General features: G+C 35.0%; 1 protein-coding gene across 1 annotated transcript in view; it reads left to right on the top strand.

Moving 5' to 3' along the window:
• Window positions 1-25,059, top strand: part of LOC117325642 (zinc finger SWIM domain-containing protein 6-like) — a 55,337-nt gene that overhangs the window by 5,539 nt on the left and 24,739 nt on the right. Inside the window, exons 2-4 of the mRNA XM_033882030.1 lie at window positions 13,200-13,293; window positions 20,580-20,707; window positions 23,225-23,368. Coding sequence (XP_033737921.1) covers window positions 13,200-13,293; window positions 20,580-20,707; window positions 23,225-23,368 — 366 coding nt within the window. The remainder of the gene's footprint in view (window positions 1-13,199; window positions 13,294-20,579; window positions 20,708-23,224; window positions 23,369-25,059) is intronic.

Genomic DNA, 25,059 nt, shown 5'->3' with positions numbered 1-25,059 from the left:
GGTGAAATGAATTGGCTTTCACATCTTCACAATAGTAGTTCCAACTAGAGGCTGATTTGTAATACATGAATTATTTTCCATCTTCTATAAATTAAATCCTCTCAGGAATATAAAGTGTGTGATATATAGTCCATATATATTCTATGTATGCTGGATATGATACATTGATGTGTACGAACAAAGGCATTTTATCATGCCCTAGCTATCAATATGAACCTATATGATCCCCTTAGGCCTTGCCCAGAGCTAACCAGCTATGCAAATGTATAATAAAGATGATCCAAAAACACTAGTGTTTCAACAGAAACACAAGTGCCTCAAATATTATTAAATGTTGGCCTACAGCTGGGACAGTTAGCTACTGGACGTTTGTATCTGTAGGTGCACATTTAGTTCCTCATTCCATGACCAATTGCAAGGGTCTAATTCTCGGTTTATTACTGCCTTGCAGCCAGTAGATATATACTATAATTGTATGGAGGCCACAGGCACAACCTGTCCAGGCTAAAAGGCATTATACTACACCAATGACAGCTTATATAGATTTCTGATCATTTTGCTGGAGATTAATATTTTGGAGTCACATTATACTACTAAGTTGTGTAGCTGCAGGCAGAAATCATGCTAACAGCGACTTATATGCAACATGTGCTTATTAGCTTTGTAGAGATGTGGCGTACACAGGTATGTGTGTGTGCATTGATGCTGAATTAAATACATGCATCCGAAATATGAAGAACTGATCATAATATAGTAGTATATATATATACTAACATCGTTTGATATTGATGTTTTCAGTATATATAAGCTCCTTCGCTTTATAAAATTACTATTATTTAATAAATATTACTATAATTATTTACAATCCACATTTAATGTGTTATTCTGTATTTGTAGATTACTTTTACAATCAAAACATGGCAAATACATACATACATATGGTACACATATGTTTCAACATACCTTTCATTAAAACATCATTTATAATTTCTAATTAAAAAACCCCAGTAGAAGTAGTGTTTTAATGGCATCTAGCTGTCAATGTATTGTTATGTAAAGATGGGCTTGCCATCAACTAGGTACATATTAATCACTATCAGCTGATTCATTTCAAATTCATTTTTTCTGGACACAGATGTCTGAATAATTCAATGGTTTAACTCTGAATGACATTATTTATGGCCTTAGTATCTGGAGGGTTCTATATCATTCAAACAGAATACATAAAGGTGAACTTTATACAACCAGACATCTACAAACTCTGTTTCATATGATTATTTTAAATGTAATTTGAATAAATAGTGATGGATCAGCGCGAGATCAAATGTCTAAAGAGGAGGAGGGCCTTTAGCTGTTTCTGAACTCTCCATTTTCTGTTGGCTTCCCACTTGTTTTTCCACAGTACACATAGTGAGGTGAAATTGGCCAGTGAGTTTAAACCATTTTTTTAACATGGTCCATAAATTTTCTGCCTGGATCTACTTGAAAAATAGTACACATAATACCCTATAACCATGTAGGATATTATATACAAGCCATTTCAGGGGGGAATTTGCTGCACCCTATCAAGTAAGATAATCTGTTCTGAATATCCCATCAAGTCGGCAACGGCTGGCAGTGCCAAGGTCTGGGTTTGTTAAAGGTGTGTGTGTGTGTGCTCAATGAAAGTTTGTCTATAGTCAAGCGTTACTTTAATAGTCACATTCTCCAGGTCTGAATCAGACGACAGCTATGGCCTGTGGTCCACTGAATGGCCAAATGAGCTGGGTTTTATCTTATAAAAGAACCTGTTACAATTGGAAGTTTAGAAAAGGTGATTTGCGTATGATTTGAGTTTTCAGTTCTGAGGGTATTTCCAGCAAACTGTCGGAGCCAGGTGTGGACATTGTGTGTTAAGTATGCTTGAAGTCCTGTTGTCTGTTTCTATTGATAAAACAATTTATCATGGGGTTTATAATGGGCCCCAAACAGTGGACATTGGTCATACATTGCATGAATAGCTAATACCCTCTAAAGCCTTATCCACTGATGGTCACCTCGGTGTAAATGTTTTCTTCTGTCCATTGGTCACTTTCTTTTGATTCTTTTTATACCCGTGGTCCTAGCTAAGTCTATACTGGACTTGGGGCAGTAGTTCTCAACACACAAGACAATGTCCTGCTCTGTTGACTCAAAGGTACTCCATAATTACTGGTATTCAAAGAGTGGACAACCCATCAGAAAAGTTTAAATATGGAGGTGGATAGTGGACACTTAAACTGGACACCGACTGAGTGATTAATTCATTTCAAATTGACCAATGGTCATACTGAGATTTATTGCATACCTGTCTGATTACTAAATTCTGTTACACTCTATAGCCTGTCAGGGAGATTAACTGGAGTTCTAGTCTTCTATGGATCTACCAGACTCATACATTTTAATAAATTTATATTACTTCTGGCTTTCAATTTGATTCAACAATATTTATTTAAAAATGAATCAATGGTATAAACCATTCATTGTTAAGAGTTGCATGAATCACCCTGACATAACAGAAATGATATTGGTGGTGATATTAATTAAAATATATAAAAAAATCTTATTTCCTTGTATTTTATTTAGGTGTTCTCCATCACCCTTTAATTTTTCACTATCTACATACATGTATCAAATTAAAAGGAATTAATTCCAGACATTATTTGTTTATTGTTTAAGATTTGCATTTAAATTATTACTGTTTTTATGATATTGATGGCATGCATTTTCCTATTCTATTTCTCTGAAATACAATATTCATTAGAGATTGTGTATTTTTGTAATAATAACATATTTTGTGTTGGGAGAAACAAATTTCTTGATATTTTTGATAAATATCATGATTTAAATTTTCTGATTATGTACATAAAGATTGATAAATGATAATTGATCGTTGTCATTAATTTTGGTGATAACTGTTTCATGTAATCATATTATGCTAACCTGCACCTCTGATATTTTGCTGTTTACTTCATAGATAAACAAAAACTCACCTGTCTGTAATTGACAGGTAATTTGTAAATGATGGAAACTATGGAGACTCTGGTATCTTGTATACCACAGAGTTAGTTATCTGTATGTTATAGACTCTGGTATCTTGTATACCACAGAGTTAGTTATCTGTATGTTATAGACTAGTATATGGTATCTTGTATACCACAGAGTTAGTTATCTGTATGTTATAGACTATGGTATCTTGTATACTACAGAGTTAGTTATCTGTATGTTATAGACTATGGTATCTTGTATACCACAGAGTTAGTTATCTGTATGTTATAGACTGGTGGTATCTTGTATACCACAGAGTTAGTTATCTGTATGTTATAGACTGGTGGTATCTTGTATACTACAGAGTTAGTTATCTGTATGTTATAGACTGGTATATGGTATCTTGTATACCACAGAGTTAGTTATCTGTATGTTATAGACTCTGGTATCTTGTATACCACAGAGTTAGTTATCTGTATGTTATAGACTATGGTATCTTGTATACCACAGAGTTAGTTATCTGTATGTTATAGACTGGTGGTATCTTGTATACCACAGAGTTAGTTATCTGTATGTTATAGACTCTGGTATCTTGTATACCACAGAGTTAGTTATCTGTATGTTATAGACTGGTGGTATCTTGTATACCACAGAGTTAGTTATCTGTATGTTATAGACTATGGTATCTTGTATACCACAGAGTTAGTTATCTGTATGTTATAGACTGGTGGTATCTTGTATACCACAGAGTTAGTTATCTGTATGTTATAGACTATGGTATCTTGTATACCACAGAGTTAGTTATCTGTATGTTATAGACTAGTATATGGTATCTTGTATACTACAGAGTTAGTTATCTGTATGTTATAGACTATGGTATCTTGTATACCACAGAGTTAGTTATCTGTATGTTATAGACTCTGGTATCTTGTATACCACAGAGTTAGTTATCTGTATGTTATAGACTGGTATGGTATCTTGTATACCACAGAGTTAGTTATCTGTATGTTATAGACTGGTGGTATCTTGTATACCACAGAGTTAGTTATCTGTATGTTATAGACTGGTGGTATCTTGTATACTACAGAGTTAGTTATCTGTATGTTATAGACTATGGTATCTTGTATACCACAGAGTTAGTTATCTGTATGTTATAGACTCTGGTATCTTGTATACCACAGAGTTAGTTATCTGTATGTTATAGACTCTGGTATCTTGTATACCACAGAGTTAGTCATCTGTATGTTATAGACTCTGGTATCTTGTATACTACAGAGTTAGTTATCTGTATGTTATAGACTGGTGGTATCTTGTATACCACAGAGTTAGTTATCTGTATGTTATAGACTGGTGGTATCTTGTATACCACAGAGTTAGTTATCTGTATGTTATAGACTGGTGGTATCTTGTATACCACAGAGTTAGTTATCTGTATGTTATAGACTGGTGGTATCTTGTATACCACAGAGTTAGTTATCTGTATGTTATAGACTGGTGGTATCTTGTATACCACAGAGTTAGTCATCTGTATGTTATAGACTGGTGGTATCTTGTATACCACAGAGTTAGTTATCTGTATGTTATAGACTGGTGGTATCTTGTATACCACAGAGTTAGTTATCTGTATGTTATAGACTGGTATGGTATCTTGTATACCACAGAGTTAGTTATCTGTATGTTATAGACTGGTGGTATCTTGTATACCACAGAGTTAGTTATCTGTATGTTATAGACTGGTGGTATCTTGTATACCACAGAGTTAGTTATCTGTATGTTATAGACTGGTATGGTATCTTGTATACCACAGAGTTAGTTATCTGTATGTTATAGACTGGTGGTATCTTGTATACCACAGAGTTAGTTATCTGTATGTTATAGACAGGTATGATATCTTGTATACCACAGAGTTAGTTATCTGTATGTTATAGACTGGTGGTATCTTGTATACTACAGAGTTAGTCATCTGTATGTTATAGACTGGTATCTTGTATACTACAGAGTTAGTTATCTGTATGTTATAGACAGGTATGATATCTTGTATACCACAGAGTTAGTTATCTGTATGTTATAGACAGGTATGATATCTTGTATACCACAGAGTTAGTTATCTGTATGTTATAGACTCTGGTATCTTGTATACCACAGAGTTAGTTATCTGTATGTTATAGACAGGTATGATATCTTGTATACCACAGAGTTAGTTATCTGTATGTTATAGACTGGTGGTATCTTGTATACCACAGAGTTAGTTATCTGTATGTTATAGACTGGTGGTATCTTGTATACCACAGAGTTAGTTATCTGTATGTTATAGACTGGTGGTATCTTGTATACCACAGAGTTAGTTATCTGTATGTTATAGACTGGTGGTATCTTGTATACCACAGAGTTAGTTATCTGTATGTTATAGACTGGTGGTATCTTGTATACCACAGAGTTAGTTATCTGTATGTTATAGACTGGTGGTATCTTGTATACTACAGAGTTAGTTATCTGTATGTTATAGACTCTGGTATCTTGTATACCACAGAGTTAGTTATCTGTATGTTATAGACTCTGGTATCTTGTATACCACAGAGTTAGTTATCTGTATGTTATAGACTATGGTATCTTGTATACCACAGAGTTAGTTATCTGTATGTTATAGACTGGTATATGGTATCTTGTATACCACAGAGTTAGTTATCTGTATGTTATAGACTATGGTATCTTGTATACCACAGAGTTAGTTATCTGTATGTTATAGACTGGTGGTATCTTGTATACCACAGAGTTAGTTATCTGTATGTTATAGACTATGGTATCTTGTTTACTACAGAGTTAGTTATCTGTATGTTATAGACTAGTATATGGTATCTTGTATACCACAGAGTTAGTTATCTGTATGTTATAGACTATGGTATCTTGTATACTACAGAGTTAGTCATCTGTATGTTATAGACTATGGTATCTTGTATACCACAGAGTTAGTTATCTGTATGTTATAGACTCTGGTATCTTGTATACCACAGAGTTAGTTATCTGTATGTTATAGACTATGGTATCTTGTATACCACAGAGTTAGTTATCTGTATGTTATAGACTATGGTATCTTGTATACCACAGAGTTAGTTATCTGTATGTTATAGACTGGTATATGGTATCTTGTATACCACAGAGTTAGTTATCTGTATGTTATAGACTCTGGTATCTTGTATACCACAGAGTTAGTTATCTGTATGTTATAGACTCTGGTATCTTGTATACCACAGAGTTAGTTATTTGTATGTTATAGACTCTGGTATCTTGTATACCACAGAGTTAGTTATCTGTATGTTATATAGACAGGTATGATATCTTGTATACCACAGAGTTAGTTATCTGTATGTTATAGACAGGTATGGTATCTTGTATACTAGACAGGTATGGTATATTGTATACTACAGTTAGTTATCTGTATGTAATAGACAGGTAATGAGGGACAGTTATCTGGTACCACTAACAGTACAAGTGTCAGTAGCTGTTTACTACATACACTGTAACTAACCTCACCTGTGACCCAGAGACAGGTATACATATTGTATCTGGGTCAGCAAGGTATTTCCCACTCTAAGGCTAGGCTATAAATAACTGACCTAGGATTGTCCTAACCTTACCTGTATACAGCATACCTGGAGGTACTTATTCAGTAAATCAAGCCTATTGTTCATTATTTAGTGTATGCAAAATTAAACGTATAATTAAATACACATATACTTCTTATGTAATTTGCTGATCCATTTTTCAGGCATGTCTGAATTGATAAGCTTGTGATAGAATCTAGTATTAGGTGTCCTGATATGTTCTTTGTCTACCTAATATCTTTGTACTATAATGGTAATACTAGATTGAATGTACCTCCCTTTAGATAAACATTCCTGTGTACAAAAACCTCTAATCAGTGTAGAATGTGCTTGTACATGCACAGAAATTTGTACCAACCTTACACTCTGCCTCATTTGGGAGAAGCAGCATTTCTAAAGATTTGTATCATGATTTCTAATTATAGTTTTACCTCAGTAACAAGTTTGCATGAAAAGGAAATCTTTCCATATGAGGTGTGTGTACTTGATTAATGTTGAGTCATAGTATAAAAACTGCCTAAATTCTACAGGTAAATGGACCACTTTCTCAAGTTTACTGATTATTTCTGTATGAGAGAAATTGACATGATTAAACGAAGTAGCCAAAGTAAGCCTGAAGAATGTACTTTGAGATGGAAATAAATTTGTGCTTAACTGCTGTGTGTAAATCAGGTTAAACGAAATACTGTAGAGTACATTGTTGTTAGTCGATCAGGTATTTGTGTAACAGTGCATTCTTTACAGTTGTCTTATATAATTAATTGCCAAGAAAACAATATGTACCATGTATATTAAACTAGAAAACAGGTTATTTATTTGTAAAACCTGTGCTGGAGACATAGCATATCAATTTTAAATGACTTACAGGATACTTATTAAGTTACGGTTTAAGTATGTAGTTGTACATAATTTGCCCCTGTACTTGAAATACTCTTTAGATTGTAACTTGCCTGACAGTTTTATTAAGGCATTTTTTTCTGCTATATTTAGAGGACAAAGGCAATCAGACCTAGGACTATAAGGGGTTCTAGGAGATAAAGTCTTCAACAGAGGAATTCCCTGTACATTAAAGTATTAGATCTGCCAGTTGTGATAGAGTAAATATAAGATTAGGTCAAAGTTCACTGTGAAGAGTGTATAATTATGTGATTTCCTCCTGTGTGTGGAGGGGATTGGAGGATTTTTGAACAAAGTCCACTATTAATCTTATTCTGTCATGGGGACTGCCTGACAATTCCTCTGATAATAAAGTCCTATTGATTTTGTCACAATGGGCATTGCTGTTTGTGTATGTCAAACTCTTTGTTCACAGTCTAAAAGTATATACTGTGAATTAGTTGTCAAACAAAATAGAATTGTCTGATCTGATTAAATTATTGAATTAAATTTGAATGTTGCACAATGTTGGTGTTGTGATGGTTAAAATGTCGATGTTTGCACTGGATGTATAATTGATATGTCCTGTTTACTATGCCAAGTTGAGTGGAGCCCTATCTATAATTCATTGTGAAGGAGTTGATCAGTTGCCCTGTGGCTGGGCTAGCTGTGGGTATTTGCCTTCTCCCATATTATCTTTGGAGCTATCATTTTCATTTATCCCATATAATATTTCTTCATTATTGAAAAAAAGTCTGGGGACAATGGTGGGATGACGACTCCAAGGAAATGCATGTGATCCTGCTTTGGTTCTATGAGGAAGCATTACAATGGGGCTGGACTTAGTGGTCCCCGTGGCAGTGACCCAGAAATTAAACTGTGTGTCAGGATTTATAAGGAATTGGGAGTACAGTTACTGCCGTTACCCAATATTCTATCGATACTATCAATCTATTCAATTTAAAAAAAAAAAATTGATTGAAAAGCATATATATACTCAAAGATTAACTTTTACAAAATTTATCAAATTCACCATCTGATCAAGGTTTTAAGACTTTAGAAGTGCCTAGTGAAAAACTGATCAGGCCGACAGATCAGAAGAGAACAATACATGGGTCGATAATTGTTGGCTCTTCTTATGCACCAGTCTTGGGGCAGGTGTACTTTAAGTCTACACGGCACTTCAGTCAGGTTCAACCCATTATACAATATAACTCGTACACCAGTGTTAGTTATTCTCCACAAATTTAAATCCAGCTTTAGAATTTTGTTTTAAATTTGTAGTATTTCTTCCGTGTAAAATGATCTATCGATTAATAAAGACAAGTCAATATTTGCTTTTTTCAGTGACATGTATCGCAATAACATGGATTTTTTGGTTGATGTGTTACTGATATTTTGTCACAAGTCGGACAACAAATTAGATATATTTTGAGAAGTTTTTGTTTTAGACATGTACAGACATAAATTAAGTGACAGATGGACAAAGGATCAGGGAGTTTTTCCTGTGTGTATATATACATGGGCTATGACCTAGCTTTAGTTCATGACCATCACACTGACCAATAACAAGTGTCAATGTGATTATATCCACACAATGCATTTCTCACCCTTTTGTACTGAGAACAGTCATGCCAACACTTGTACAAGTGTATATTTTATAGGAATACCCATCTCTAAGTGTTGGTCCAGCAAACTGTTGTTGGCTACAGCAGCTGACACACTTGTGGAGGCCAAATTTGTAGGTGGGTGCACTGGTGTATGTGAGGGCATTTCCCCTGGGGCTATATGTTGGTCCTCTGGTAACACCAGGCTTTCAACCTGGAATATAACCCAGAGACAATGGATTTGGTCACTCACCCTTAGAAGACCCAAAGACACTTCAACCTATATGGATATAGGAATTGCAATTTGATATAATTGCAATTAAACTAGCACTTTATGTTAGAGCTTGTGTGTTGTCCCTTGTACTTGTTAGATAAATATGATAATAAGGATTTTTGTGATAATGTTAAATATTAGCAAAGTAGGATTGTGCTGAGAACCTTGATAGTGAATATTAGACTGTAAAATTGACAGATAATTGGTATATTTCGTGGCCAAAGCTATACATTCATAAGTTTGTTTACCTGAAATTCCATCTATTTATCACTTTCGTGACTACGATACGGATCTGAATTTTAAATTTACGTCAGTGAGTTTGAAGAATGACATCACTCAGATTGTTTTGGTGCAAACATGATATAACTATTCAATTCATTCATCACTGAGCAGGAAACACCATTAAACTGTTTGCCTAATTGATTTCAAAGAATGCTTTGTAAAAAATAACAAATATCATTTTCAAATTATTTGGTAAACATGGGAATTCAGTGTCTGGAATTTCATAACTTAACAAATGTCATTAGCATTAAAGTTTCCGAATAGAGAGAAGGAGTATATGTGGGTTGTTTGTGATATATTGTACATATCAAATGGTCATTCATGTGGTACACATAGGTGTGGGCCTATAGGGGGAAGTCTCACTCACGGTTCACTACACATTGGACATCCTATCCTTGTTCACGGGTCAGTGCGGACTGCCTATCCGAAGTCCTGTGTAACCCGTTATTACAATTAAGATGTGATCATTGGCCAGATGAGTTGTGACGGTAATGTTAGGTATATCAGGGTGAACACAAGAAGACACAGTTAAGATCAAGTTTCATATGTAGTTTGAATGTAAAAAAGGTGACATTTGGGTGAACTTGATTGGCTGTTATGCACCATTAGTGTATCTGCTCGTAAATTACATCATCAATCAGTGTGTAACCTCTGACCCCTGAACCCTGTCACATACCTGTCATTAAACCATACCTGGCTGAATAGGTAACCGGAGGTACACACACACAGACGAGTATTGTACTCTATGGTATTAGTGGGCATTAGTGCAGGGCCCATTTATTACCAAACACCGTTTATTTTGTATATTGCTCTTGGTGACTTCCACTTTCCTGTTCAGAGAGATATTGTGTGGGTTGACTTCTACGTAATAGTGCACCGCTTCTCAAATCACAAAGTCTTCCTAATTGACAATTTGTTCGCTAAATCTGAGAATTACCTAGAAAATTAGGCTTTTATGACAAAGAATTGTTGGGGCTTAACTTTTTAGGTCTACAATTAAGGATTTTATAACAAATGCATGCATTTATACAGTGCATTATTACTGAACTACGCATGTGGAAGACATCCTTGACAGTTGGGTATTGGGTATGGCTAATGAAGAGTTGTCAATTTATGTGTCCTTACTAGGGGATGTGACAGTGATCAGAATTATTGCTACACCAATAACTTGCTTATACAGGATATTGTTGTTTTCCTCTGACTTCCCAATGACTTTGGATTGTAGTACATGTAATGCGACTGTATGGAGATCCTTACTTTCTGTTAGATGGAACTTCAATATTGTCTGATACATGTAGATGACATTTATTAGCTGTTGATAAGGACAAAGAAACATACACAAAATAAAACAAACAAGTAAACAATTGATTGGAATAACCATTATTTATTGATAATATGGACACTGAAATACAGGTTTGTTGTCTATAATCATTATGATATATCATCACATATTTTCCATTACAAAGTAAACAATGGAAAATGATTAAAGTAAATTTAATTGTTTGATACTACGTACTATAGACTTCAGTTGACAAGTAACATGTATATATATGTATACATGTATACACTAGATTCTCATGATGTACTGTCCTGTGTGTCGCTGAACAGTCATCACTAATAGTTCCTGTACTGTACTTGTAATACAGGTCTCTCGGCCACATGCACTCAAACACCCTCGGAAGGTAAATACTGTTGGTACATGTACTTTGTAGTTGAGTATAAAAATGTCGTTATTTGGCTATATCACAGTCAAGTAGAGACACACAAGTACGATGGCAGCACACAGAGGGACTCCCATCACAAACCCACAGTGTGTAGTAAAAACCCGAGTGTGAAATGAGGTCAACCTGACTCCTGTGCAGTTTATAATGACAGCCAAATCATATTAGGATTATTTTTAGTTTGATGTATATTGTAACATCTAATATTGACATGTATGATAGGTTATGGTTATTATTTAAGGGACTGGAGAAATGCTGGGTCTGATATCTCATATTGTTACAGTTGTATAGACGTGGGTGAACTAGTAGCTATATAATTATATAGGTTTACACTAGGGGATGATAACCGGAGTCCATTGTCTGTTTACAGTTAGTTGATAGTTCCTGCTATACTGTACATGATATCGGGTGATAATTGGGTGATAATTGACTGTTAATTTCATTACTGACAGATAAGAAGACTCCTTGGTAACCTTCATTGGACACCTGTGTTAGTCAGGTGATCATGAACTCTATTATTCTACATACAGGGACCCTACAACAGTATTTTTAATGGTTCGGTGTTACACCCTAGACTGGCAACCAGCCCCTGAGTTTTTATGCCCCCACCATGAAATTACTCAGCTAAATTCTGATATTAGCTGATCTCCCACAAGTTTGAAACTTCTAGAATCGGACATGTCATAGAAACCAAAATCATAAAGGTCAATTTATTCATAATTTTGATATTCTAGGGACATGTAGCCAGTGTATGTTACACACATGTGCTGCCATATTTATTGACAGTAAGCTTAAAAATATTTATTAATTAAGACCATACCTGGTAATATGCTTGCTCCAGTCTAGTGCAGTTCAGTTCAGACCCGCATTAAGATTTGATAATCTGCTGATCAGAACTAAGGGTATAATACTATAATTTCACATTTGTAAGTTTTACCACATACTGTACTATATATCTTATATGTTATTCATGCAATATTTTGATACCCAAGGGTGTATCACTCTCCACGATGTTGTATCATTGATATGTTTGATGTATGATGTAAAATTTGATAGGCCAAAGGAATAAATGAAGTAAAAATGCTAACAAATATCATTTCATTTTTGCACTGATCGTGACTGTGTGTACAGAAAACTGAAAAATGACAGTAATTCACTCTATGGTTGTAAGGCATGCTTAATAAAATGAGAAAATGCTTGATATTTTTTGGAAAGCTCATAACAATGTAGTACACAAATTTATTAAGCCCGTGAAAACTTAAAACCTGGGATTTAATCTAATCCACTTATTCGCTGTTACGTATGTGTACCTACTAACAACATAATTTTTGAACAGATTTTGATCAAACTTCATGTAATGGTCAAGTATGATAATAAGGTTACTGTTACTATTTATAGAAAATATTTGTCAGCACTTTAGTGATTTCATTTTTTAATGGCTTTTGATCAAAATATGGAAGACATGACATATGATATCAACATATAATGGTCAAATATGAGAATATCACCAACAAGTTTGTGTTTTAGGGTGCTAAGGAAAAGGACGTCACTGGTACTATTTATAGACAATATTTGTGAGCACTCTAGCCAATTCCTTATTGAATGCATTCAAATCAAACTTCATATTTTGATAAAGTATGATAATACCTCAAACAATTTGGCTTCAGGAGTTACCTGTGTGAAATATAAAAAAAATAAGTAAAAGTTTACATAGACATTATTTGTTGGTTTTGTTTGTAAAATAAAGGGAACAAATTCCCACTTGATAGTAAATAAACTTGATACTGTTAATTACCAAGAAAAAATAACTAATTTGATTCTGTCATTTCAGGATTTCACCTTAGTGGAACAGTAACGGAACCTGCCAACCCCTTGTATACCACTGAGCCAGATACAACATATCAAGTGTCTATCAGCTTTGATAGGTAAGTTATATTAGTGACCTGGGCATGTCCTTTGCTGGTACAATGCCTGTAGAAGATACACTTTTTTCTGTAAACTTTTACCAGTTCGCCATAGATGTTAATAATTTTCTGTATGGATTCTGAATTTGAGCCAATTAATATTGTTCCATGACATCACAAGCCCACTAGAGGGCCCTGCTGTTGCTTTGCTTGTAATGAAGGTGGCTTGTGTTTCATTCTGTAGTGTTTAGATCTAATTTCTGGTGATTCCATCGATTTATTCAGGTGTGGGCCCATCAATGGTAATAAATGTATAAAACATGTATATTAAATGCACATAAGATAGAGGGCTTTTCCATCTTGTCTGTCTGCCTGCATCCGTATCAATTTTGCATCATATGCGGGCATGATGCAACAGTGCATATTACATATATGATAGTAGCTATCATGTATCAGTGGGTTGTCCAACCTCTACATTAGCCTGCTGTGTTACCAAGAATACTGGAATCATTGTCCAGCTCCCCAAACCTTTAGTAACCAATGAGGCGGAGAAATACATCTTCACAGCTGACTAGTTTCTTTGACATGGAATAATTTCAATGGAAAATGTTGGTTACACTATAATAGGGCGATGAACCATAATTAGGATAGGATTTATTATCCTTTACTGGCTCCAATCCCTTACAGCCTAACATTGTAACATAAAAAACATTTTGATTATCAGCATGGCAGAATTTCATAGTATTTGGCCGAATTGAATGGGAAAGTAGGCTACTCTGCTCTGTGTATGCAATGTCAGGCAAGCTCTTTGTAGGTTCTTTATAAGTCATTAATTCCTGTCCTTTAAGGTAGAAAGACGTTATGCAATTTCCAGTGAAGGATAATGATATGAAACTGGATAACATAGTACCTTTGGAAAACATAAAATACAAATCCAAGGATACATGGCATCTTTTGATCACTGGGACTGTTATTACAGATTCTTCTACTTGGATGTAGTTACAGTGTGTGTAAGAAATGAATTTCTTTCATGCTGGCGTCTGAAAGGATCTCACAGTTGCCTTCTTTTTATACACTATAATGAATATGTGAATCAGAGCACATTACAGTCGTCAAGATTTATAATAAATCACACTACAGAACAGGATCTGATCAATGTCAGTCGGGCACTTGTTATTTAGTCGACTGGGCCACAGAGATGCTTTGCAGTACAAAAGAGTGGGAGCCAAATGTATGGGCACTGAACACGGATTATATAAATCTTGTGTTTCCCTATTGATCTGAGGTCCTTGGAAATGATCGTTAAAGCCAAGCTGTTTGATGAATTAACAGAGGAATGCACCAGCTCTGTAATTGGCTCCTGACTTGACATGACAGAGTTAAAGTAAACCGAGTTCAGTGAATCAGAGGCATTTCTGAACTGGAAATGCATTGCAAGCTGGCTGGATCAGAATCAATTCGATGGCCATTGTACACCCTTTGCTCAAGTGCATTAAGAGTCATGTATTGCTTCCCATTTAATTTTCTGTAATCCACAGTAGATAAAACTGAGGATTTAGGTAGGCTTACAGTTCCTTTATTAAGGACAATGTTTGATGAAAGGTTGTTTATAATCCTGTATTTATTTTCTCCTTACAATCAATGTTAGAGCACCCTAAACATCTAGCATATTACTTATGCAAGAATTACTTTTTCTTTGGAATCTCATTTGGTATTCATTGAAAGAACTCTATAGATTTGTGTGCATTTGACAATTTACAGGGTAGATAACTGTACGTTACAATGTGTTTCTCCACTGTCGCAGTAAAGTGTTGGTGTCACAATAAATACAGGGTAGATAACTGTACGTTACAATGTGTTTCTCCACTGTCACAGTAAAGTGTTGGTATCATAATAAATACAGGGGAGATAACTGTACGTTACAATGTGTTTCTCCACTGTCGCAGTAAAGTGTTGGTATCACAATAAATACAGGGTAGATAACTGTACGTTACAATGTGTTTCTCCACTGTCGCAGTAAAGTGTTGGTATCACAATAAATACAGGGTAGATAACTGTACGTTACAATGTGTTTCTCCACTGTCGCAGTAAAGTGTTGGTATCATAATAAATACAGAGGAGATAACTGTAGAGTATGATGTGTTTCTCCACTGTCACAGTAAAGTGTTGGTATCACAATAAATACAGGGGAGATAACTGTACAGTACAATGTGTTTCTCCACTGTCGCAGTAAAGTGTTGGTATCACAATAAATACAGGGGAGATAACTGTAGAGTATGATGTGTTTCTCCACTGTCACAGTAAAGTGTTGGTATCACAATAAATACAGGGTAGATAAATGTACGTTACAATGTGTTTCTCCACTGTCGCAGTAAAGTGTTGGTATCACAATAAATACAGGGGAGATAACTGTACAGTACAATGTGTTTCTCCACTGTCACAGTAAAGTGTTGGTATCACAATAAATACAGGGGAGATAACTGTACAGTACGATGTGTTATCACAATTAATACAGGGGAGATAACTGTACAGTACGATGTGTTATCACAATAAATACAGGGGAGATAATTATGGTACAATGTGTTTCTCCACTGTCACAGTAAAAATTGTCAATACTTTCAATGTAGTTTTATTTACCAGACACTGTTTCACATTACTGTAAATCCCTTTAGATTTTTCAAATACTATATTTTGCGAACTTACTTCTTCAACCATATTGGTGAATATATTTGATTTCGCAAATGCTGATCTAGAAATGACTTTGGTGAATGATGAGCTATTAGAGGCATTGACTCTACTAGACTCCTCTTTCGATAACTGATAGCTTGGCCACTATCCAAAGGTATTGTGCTCATATTAATTATCACAAAGGATTTGAATTTTTGATTGACTCTCCTCGCATATTAACGCAAAAATAAATCCCACATGATACATAAGTGATTTACGGTATTTACCTATAGCCATACGCTATTAAAAATGTAAATGTATTAACTATAATATGACTCATTATATAGTTTGATGTATTTCTAATTTCTTATGGCTAGTTATCTGGCTGACACAATCTTGTCATTGTCTTTGGTAGAAACCAGTTGTATTGCAACAGGTTGAGATCTATTATTCTGGTCCAAACCTCTCACAGGTACTGTAGTTCAGTGTACACCTAGAGAATTGTTTGTGTGATATGATTACATTTCAATATTTGATGCAACCTAGGTCTTTTACTATTCATCTAAATAGTGTCAGTAAATCAGGATTTGTTAAATTATTGATATTTTATTGGCGATATTGGAGTACATTTGTGACTAAAGTACATCTGTACGTTGTCAGAGCTTAAACAGATTTTTCACTCATTACCCGCGAGCATGCCTGCGCACAAGTCACATATAATCCACATGCACTTTTTACACTGTAAGACTCCACACCCACCAGCATGGTAAGCATGTGCAGTAATTATTTACAGTACATAACAAACACATGTGCTAATTATGTATCACGACATTAGATTTTAGCTGGCCAGGTGTGACATTTCCACAGCTGCTCTGGGACCTGTTACACTATTAGGTTATGCATACATCAATGTGTTTATAATATGGGGGCCATTTGTAAGTTTAGCAGCTTCACTATCTTTTTAAAGTTAAACTGGATTTTTTAAGTTATAATTATGTAAAGATTTCATTATGTATACATATATACCTATAGGCGATGGGAATATAAAGGGTTTGATCTAATTTGTTTATTATCATCAACAATTCTATAAAATCATCAAAAGTCTAAGATGTTTGTTCAGTTTCAATTTTCCCCTGCAGCAATGACTTTGTACAATATCTACCACAATAATAAAGGAGGGTTTATCAGGGTGAGAAAAATTTTTTGGAAGTACTCGTCAAAGGGGACGAGTGCCTCATGAGAACCACTCGTCCCTGAACTAAAATCACTCGTCCCTTCGACTTCAGTTTAAAAAAAACCCACACAAAACATGTGTAAATATGTTTATGTTTTGATCAATACTAGTTGTAATATGTTTTGATCATTACTAGTTGTAATTATACGATTTGAACTACACTTTTGTGAACATTTCCTTAAAAAACGAGTATATATCGTTCGCTTCACCATGGCCTAACAGGAACTAACAAGTCGGTTCTAATCAGAAAAATCTTTTTTTCCGGATTTTGTTTTAAATAAAGTTCAATCATGTATTTGCCTGTGATACTTTTTTAATATTAGGTATTAGAATGAACAAAAACGAGAGATAAAAGTGTACAAAAGTGTGACTCGCTTGTGTTCAAATATTGTCATTTATAATAAGTGCCGTTAAGAATTTTCGTAATTGATATGAGACCGGGTCCGGATTTATTTCTGTCATTTACCTGTATTAGTCTCGCCCTTCTTGATCACATAAACGCATCAGTATCATGTAGACGCTTCTGCAGAACAATCGCGGAGAGAGGGTTCACTGCTCAATGAAACTGCTTTAAGTATGATTTAATCCTAATTTGTTTAGAAAATTATATAGAATTCGTGGAATAAACCCCAAAGACAATGATTTATTTATAATTTTCTGTTGAAATTTACTCGTCACCGGGGACGAGTGCACGACGGCATTCATTCGTCCCGAGCCAAATTTTAGGCGTCCAGGACGAGTGGACGAGTGCTTTTTTTGCACCCTGTTAATACATTATACCATTCTTGTTCAGGCTGTTATACATCTATGTGAAAAAAAGTAGATTTAAATGAAGGGAAAGGACAAAGTGGTTCTATTTTGTCCCCCAAACTAAGTTGGTGTGCACTCATGTTTTTTTTCGCGATCAGAAGTCCAAGATTGCCGCCAGAGCCATTTGCAGTTTTGGATTTTGATCTCCAGTTTTGGTACATAGGGGTTTTTAGGGATGCCAAATAACGTGGTTACATTTTGGGAAAGTTTGGTTGCATAGTAACAAAATCGAGGCCTCTTATTGGTAGAAATTTTGATGATTAATTAAGGTGAAAATTGGAACATAGGGGTAATGCGTTATGCCGAACAACATTGAAACATTTCCCAAAAAGTCTGTTGCTATGGTTACGAAATGGAGGCCTCTGATTTGTTGAAGTTTAGATATTGTCAGATTAGGATGAAAATTGGTACAAGGGGGTTATGAGATATGCTAAACAACAAAAAAATGAAAGAAAAATGAACGACTTTGAGCATACACTTCTGGTCAATATACTTCCTTTCTGAAGCAATATGTGGTGCTGTCGGAGCCAATCATAACTCAAAAATATATGTCAAAATAATGCTAGGCATTATAGTAGAGACTCATTAGCCATATGATAACTATCTAGTAGCAGAGCTGTATTCATGGAACTGACAAAGTGTCGTAATCCCATAGACAATGACTGGCTGACAAAGATGTATATAGAAAGAATTTTCTGGAAATATGATAAAAAATACATATTAATTAGAAAAGCATGGAACATGTCACATCTGTCGTGTTCACATATTGTAATTAGGTAGGATAGAAATTAACGACAAGAACAATGGGAATGATAATCATCAAAGGAGATGAAGTTGTATAAATGAAGTAGTAATGATAGTAAGAGGAGTGAGAAATCACAGGTGGGACCCAGGCCGTTTAGAGAGGACCAGGTCTGACAAGGTTATCCTTCAAACCTGGTGGCACTAGGTAGTATTTCCTCATTGGTTTACCCACATCAAAGGCACACTTACCTACACTTACTCAATAATTCAAGGCAGCACATGTTTTACAATATAAATCACAGGTGAAAGAGTGAATATGTTAAATTACCAGTGTTTTGTATTTTGATCAGAGCGATTGAGTGTACATTTAGATAATAATTAATCTTGGAAAATTGGTAATAAACAAAAAAAGTTATTTTTTGATGATGTATGAGAAATTTGATAATAATTCTGTATATAATTTACAAGTTGGTGTTAAGAAATGAAAAATACCTTTGCAAATTGAATAAAAAATGTAGATAGTCTTTCTATATTCTACATGAATTATAAAACCAGTTTTAGCTAGTATCTACTACAGATGTATCAATCAATCATGTTGGCCTGAATGGTAGCTATAGCTAAAGAAGGATTTTACTGGGAGAAAGGGCCTGAAAAACCCACGTGGTGCGGATGGTGATCACATATATCGTTCTATTTATTTATAATATCGGGATATTGAATACTGGCTAGTCTTCTCCCATAATTCACACGTTTGAGATTTTCTGGATATGATTTCTCTGTCAACCCCTGGGATGTGATTTCTCTGTCATCCCCTGGGGTGTGATTTCTCTGTCATCCCCTGGGGTGTGATTTCTCTGTCATCCCCTGGGGTGTGATTTCTCTGTCATCCCCTGGGGTGTGATTTCTCTGTCATCCCCTACCTTGAGGTTGTGACTGAGGAATCTCCAAGGGTAAACCTTGGGGTGTAATTCTTTATCCCCCAGGTTGGAGATCACACCCTGAAGGTATAGGAAGATTCTATCCACTACAACCCCTTGCCGGATCATCCTATATTGAAGCCTCCTGGAACTTTACATGTCATGTTTTCATATGTTACTTCAATGTGTGATTTCATTGTTATATTTGGACCTGAAAATCCTAAAGGCAGATGAATGGAAAGTTATTTCACATTGTATTCTAAAAGCTAGTGAAATTTTACTATTCTAAAAGCTAGTGAAATTTTACTATTTATGCAATACTTAGAAGCACTAGGGTGGAGGTCATATGGCACCCTACGCAGTCATTTGCACTCTTCAAATTGAGAAGTTAAAAACAGCTGTTCCCTGATAACCATCTTGTCATCTGGAGGTGCTACATGGAAAAGTCTAACCCTTCAGTTCTTAATACACTATTAGACTATTCTAGATCAAAGCTAGAGCATAGTCTAATATGGATCAGAGGGATGTCTGGTTTCCACGGCAATGGTTGACTCCCCCTCCGGAAACATCAATATAAATGAGTAAGGTACCCTATAGCTAGGACTAGGACGAGGACTTGGGACTAATTCCTGGAGTCAGCTTGTCGTTTTGAAGTCATATTTTCAAAGAGCACTCCATGGAGTCAGTTTCATGAACTCTTTTAGAACTCTCCTGTTCAGGAAATTAATAATATATTCTCATTTGACGTAAAAAGTTCTACTGATGGTATGCTTACCGGGTAATATTTTTATCATCATAGAAAAATAGGAAGAATGCTGCTGAAGTAAAGCATAAACTACATTATTATGATAAAATGTCATTTATTTCTTCATATCAACTGTAGGAATTAAGTTTTGCACCAGATTATTTCATGTAGCTTTTTTGTTTCCTTTTAGGTGTAAAATTACCTCAGTAAAATGTGGCTGTGGAGACAAGGATATATTTTGGTGCAAACATGTGGTGGCTTTATCCTTATATCGGATACGCAAAGCCGAAAGTGTACAACTCAGGGTCCCTATATCAGGTATGTATATAAACTAATATAAACCTGTCTATATTGACAACTCGGGGTCCCTATATCAGGTATGTATATAAACTAATATAAACCTGTCTATACTGACAAACCAGGCCCCTATATCAGGTACAAATAAACCTGTCTATACTGACAAACCAGGCCTCTATATCAGGTAATATATACCTGTCTATACTGACATATAAGGCCCCTATATCAGGTATGTATATAAACTAGATACTGAGATCTCAGGTAATATAAACCTGTCTATACTGACAAACCAGGCCCCTATATCAGGTACAAATAAACCTGTCTATACTGACAAACCAGGCCTCTATATCAGGTAATATAAACCTGTCTATACTGACAAACCAGGCCCCTATATCAGGTACAAATAAACCTGTCTATACTGACAAACCAGACCTCTATATCAGGTAAATATAAACCTGTCTATACTGAAAAATAAGGCCCCTATATCAGGTACATATAAACCTGTCTGTATTGACAAATCGCGCCCCTATATCAGGTAATATATACCTGTCTATAATGATAAATCAGGCCCCTATATCAGATACATATAAACCTGTCTATACTGACAAATCAGGCCCCTATTCAGGTAATATATACCTGTCTATAATGACAAATCAGGCCCCTATATCAGGTACGTATAAACCTGTCTATACTGTCATACCAGGCCCCTATATCAGGTACATATAAACCTGTCTATACTGACAAATCAGGCCCCTATATCAGGTATATATAAACCTGTCTATACTGTCATACCAGGCCTCTATATCAGATATATATAAACCTGTCTATACTGACAAATCAGGCCCCTATATCAGGTACGTATAAACCTGTCTATACTGTCATACCAGGCCCCTATATCAGGTACATATAAACCTGTCTATACTGACAAATCAGGCCCCTATATCAGGTATATATAAACCTGTCTATACTGTCATACCAGGCCCCTATATCAGGTACATATAAACCTGTCTATACTGACAAATCAGGCCCCTATATCAGGTATATATAAACCTGTCTATACTGTCATACCAGGCCTCTATATCAGATATATATAAACCTGTCTATACTGACAAATCAGTCCCCTATATCAGTTACATATAAACCTGTATATGGTGTCATATCAGGTCTCTCTATTATATCAGGTAATATACACCTGTCTATACTGACATATCGGACCCTTTATCAGTTACATATAAACCTGTATATGGTGTCATATCAGGCCTCTCTATTATATCAGGTAATATACACCTGTCTATACTGACATATCGGACCCTTTATCAGTTACATATAAACATATCTATACTGACCAGGCCTCTATATCAGGTAATATAAACCTGTCTATACTGACATACTTGGCCTCTATATCAAGCAATATATACCTGTCTATACTGACATACCAGGCCTCTTTATACAACAGTTTTATACCAAGGTTTACTCCATCAAATATCTAAATGCAGAGGTAAACCTGTCTATAAAGTTATAAATTTAATACCATAACATATTGATTATATAAAAAATAACAGCAGCTTCCTGTCAAATATATATATAGACATTATTACTGGTGGTGTTGATAGATTTGTTAGGTTTATATCGGACCTACCTGGAGTGGTGAAATAAACATTAAAAAAAGTGTCATTATAGAATTAGAATGGATGCTGAAGACATTGTATATATCATAATAGACAGAAACAGTTTGCGTTTGTCACAAATGTCAGTCCATACACTGACATTTCTGATCCACTAGATCACTCTCTAAATCTATGGTGTGGCTTGTCATGAAGGGACACATTGATCCAGCCAGCCTCATTAACATACAGTCCTCCTGATAATGAGATGTAAACCACGTCCACATTCTCGGTCCACTAACTCTGATCAATACAATACAGCTGATAAAAGGGCAGGAATGACCCCACATAGGAAAAATGAAAGGAAAATTAACTGAAAGGAAAAATAATGAAAGAATATTTTGACCTTATCCTCAGATAGTTTCTGAATACTTCATTTGAGATGTTTAGCTGTGTATAATTTTTCGTCATTACTCGGTAGAATACCATTGTTTATTTTGATTGTTAACTGCCGTTGTTAGCAGAAATTGCAGCCCCTTTGGGACCATAACTTTACACTCTACTAATTCCTATTGATCAGGATGAGTTTTCCAGAAATTTCTGGGTGGTAATGGGTACAATAGTCATTTACATGTTATAAAATATTGTAATCATCTCTATATATAGAACATTGATAAATATATCACCAGGAAACTTTTGTATGTATGTAAATTTTTATTGTTGATTTGCATTTTGTAACGTGTCTTCTTTTAAAACAAACGTGCAATGGTTAGCCTTGTAACTTTTTTTGAGGTATTCATGTAGTGGGTTTTAAGATAAAACTCAGTAAAGGTTTTGTAAGATGATTTTAATTTCATTAAAACTTGATATATCAATGAATCAATGACTTGTGCATTGTAACTAGTTACATATATGTTTTTCCTTTCCTTTGTAGAAACACTTTTACAGATGAGCCGGGAACAACTACAGAAGTTTGCCCAGTATTTAATAGCAGAACATCATTCAGAGGTCCTTCCAACTGCACAGAAAATAGCTGATGAAATTCTATGTGCAAAATCCGAGATCAATCTCCTTCCAGGTACACTTTTTATGATTGTTCAGTACAGTACACATATATAGCTGGTACTGTTTCCAGGGGCCGATCTTGGTTTTTGGGTACACTAACCTTTTTCTGATCAAGGGAAAGATTGTAGATGTTTTGGGCAATTTGATAATTGTGGTACGAGACAAAATTTGCCATAATATATTTTGGAAAAAAAAAGTACTGTAAAGAAACAATTTTCTTGAAAATTTCAGTAAAACAAAGATTTTGAGATAAATTGTAGAATTTTCTATTAGTTACTTTTAGCTTTAAAATATACAGAAATTTTGCACTATTATGGAAAGTTTTGTATGTAACTAAAACCAACAAAATTGACTCTAAGAAACCACAAAGGGGGAAATATTGTGTAAAAAAGAATGTGTTTTCTAGCTCCAAAAGGGGAATTATAACTAACAGGTGATTAGCTCCTCAAAAGAAAACTACCCAAAAATGGTAGTGTGATCCCCGGATTCAGCCATGTATAATGGAACTACTGGAATGAAATGTAGAAGGTTGTGACCTGGCTTAAAATACAGCCAACACATGTGTTAACTTTTCTAATCCAGCCAAAAGTTTTGTACTCCTTGCATCTCCTTTCGTTTTCAAAGTTATTCTAGAAACGTTTTCAAGACTAAACATTTGCAGTGTAAAGAAAGAATTTTGTTAGAGACATCATTGCACTGAAACTTGGAAAGGAATCCATTAGAGTGAGAAGGTGCACATATTGTTTGAGGTGTCTTTTTCATTCTTGGGTCAAGAAAACTCATGGCAGGTTGTTGTTTGTGTGTTAGCTATGAAATAGATAGTGCAGGCTGGAGTCTGAAGCTGATACAATCAGTGTGAAATACTCAAAACGGTGGCGAGAATACATTTCCCATTATAAGAAAAATCTTGTTGATGTCTATGCCAGTCATGTACTCTTTTAGTATCCATTTTCAAACAAATCAGTGGCCTCGAAATCCTTATGAGAAAAGGTGTACATTTATTCTGTCGTTGTAAATTTGATACCTAGGGATCAGGTTTATAGTAGACTGTGTATGGGTTCGGACGGTCATAACGTTTCCCCTCGATACTTTTACTTTTTACTTTTTACGGTAGAGTGAGGTTATACATTTGATGGGCTGTAGGTGTAATGTATTTGGAGTTTGTCTGTATACTGTCTCCAGTCTTTCTAAAGAATGTCTGCCAAATGCCTGTTAACAGTCTCAAGATTTTCTAAAGACAAATCCTAAACAGTAAAGTCATGCTTTTTACACATTAAATTTTTATGGATTCTTAACCTTTAAATTGCGGTGGATTCCAGCTTTCTCTGATAGTAGTACCAAGTGTGCTTGAAGTGGGGGTGATCAGGTTGAAAATGCATCAATTTTGTGATGTTTTCAGAGCTAAATATGAAGATTTTCTCCTGACTGGTGTGATTGTATACCTTTGTATAATGTTCTTTTGGTGAAGTTCTTATCTGAAAAGACCAATTGCCTAACTCATTTTACGCTTTTCAAAGTCATTCATTGTGTAAGGAAAACCATACACCTCTAGATGAAGATCTGAGAATCATACGATGAAAGTAACCCCTATTCTGGACAAAAAAAGCCAAACAAATGCTGTAAAAAGGCAATCATTTGAGGTAAATTAAAGTCGACAATGAGTGCCTAAATAGGCGACTTTGGTACCGGGCAGTTGTACCGTAC

The sequence above is a fragment of the Pecten maximus genome, chromosome 4 (genome assembly GCF_902652985.1).
Source record: "Pecten maximus chromosome 4, xPecMax1.1, whole genome shotgun sequence".
Lineage (NCBI taxonomy): Eukaryota > Metazoa > Mollusca > Bivalvia > Pectinida > Pectinidae > Pecten > Pecten maximus.
This window is presented reverse-complemented; position numbering and strand designations above follow the sequence as displayed.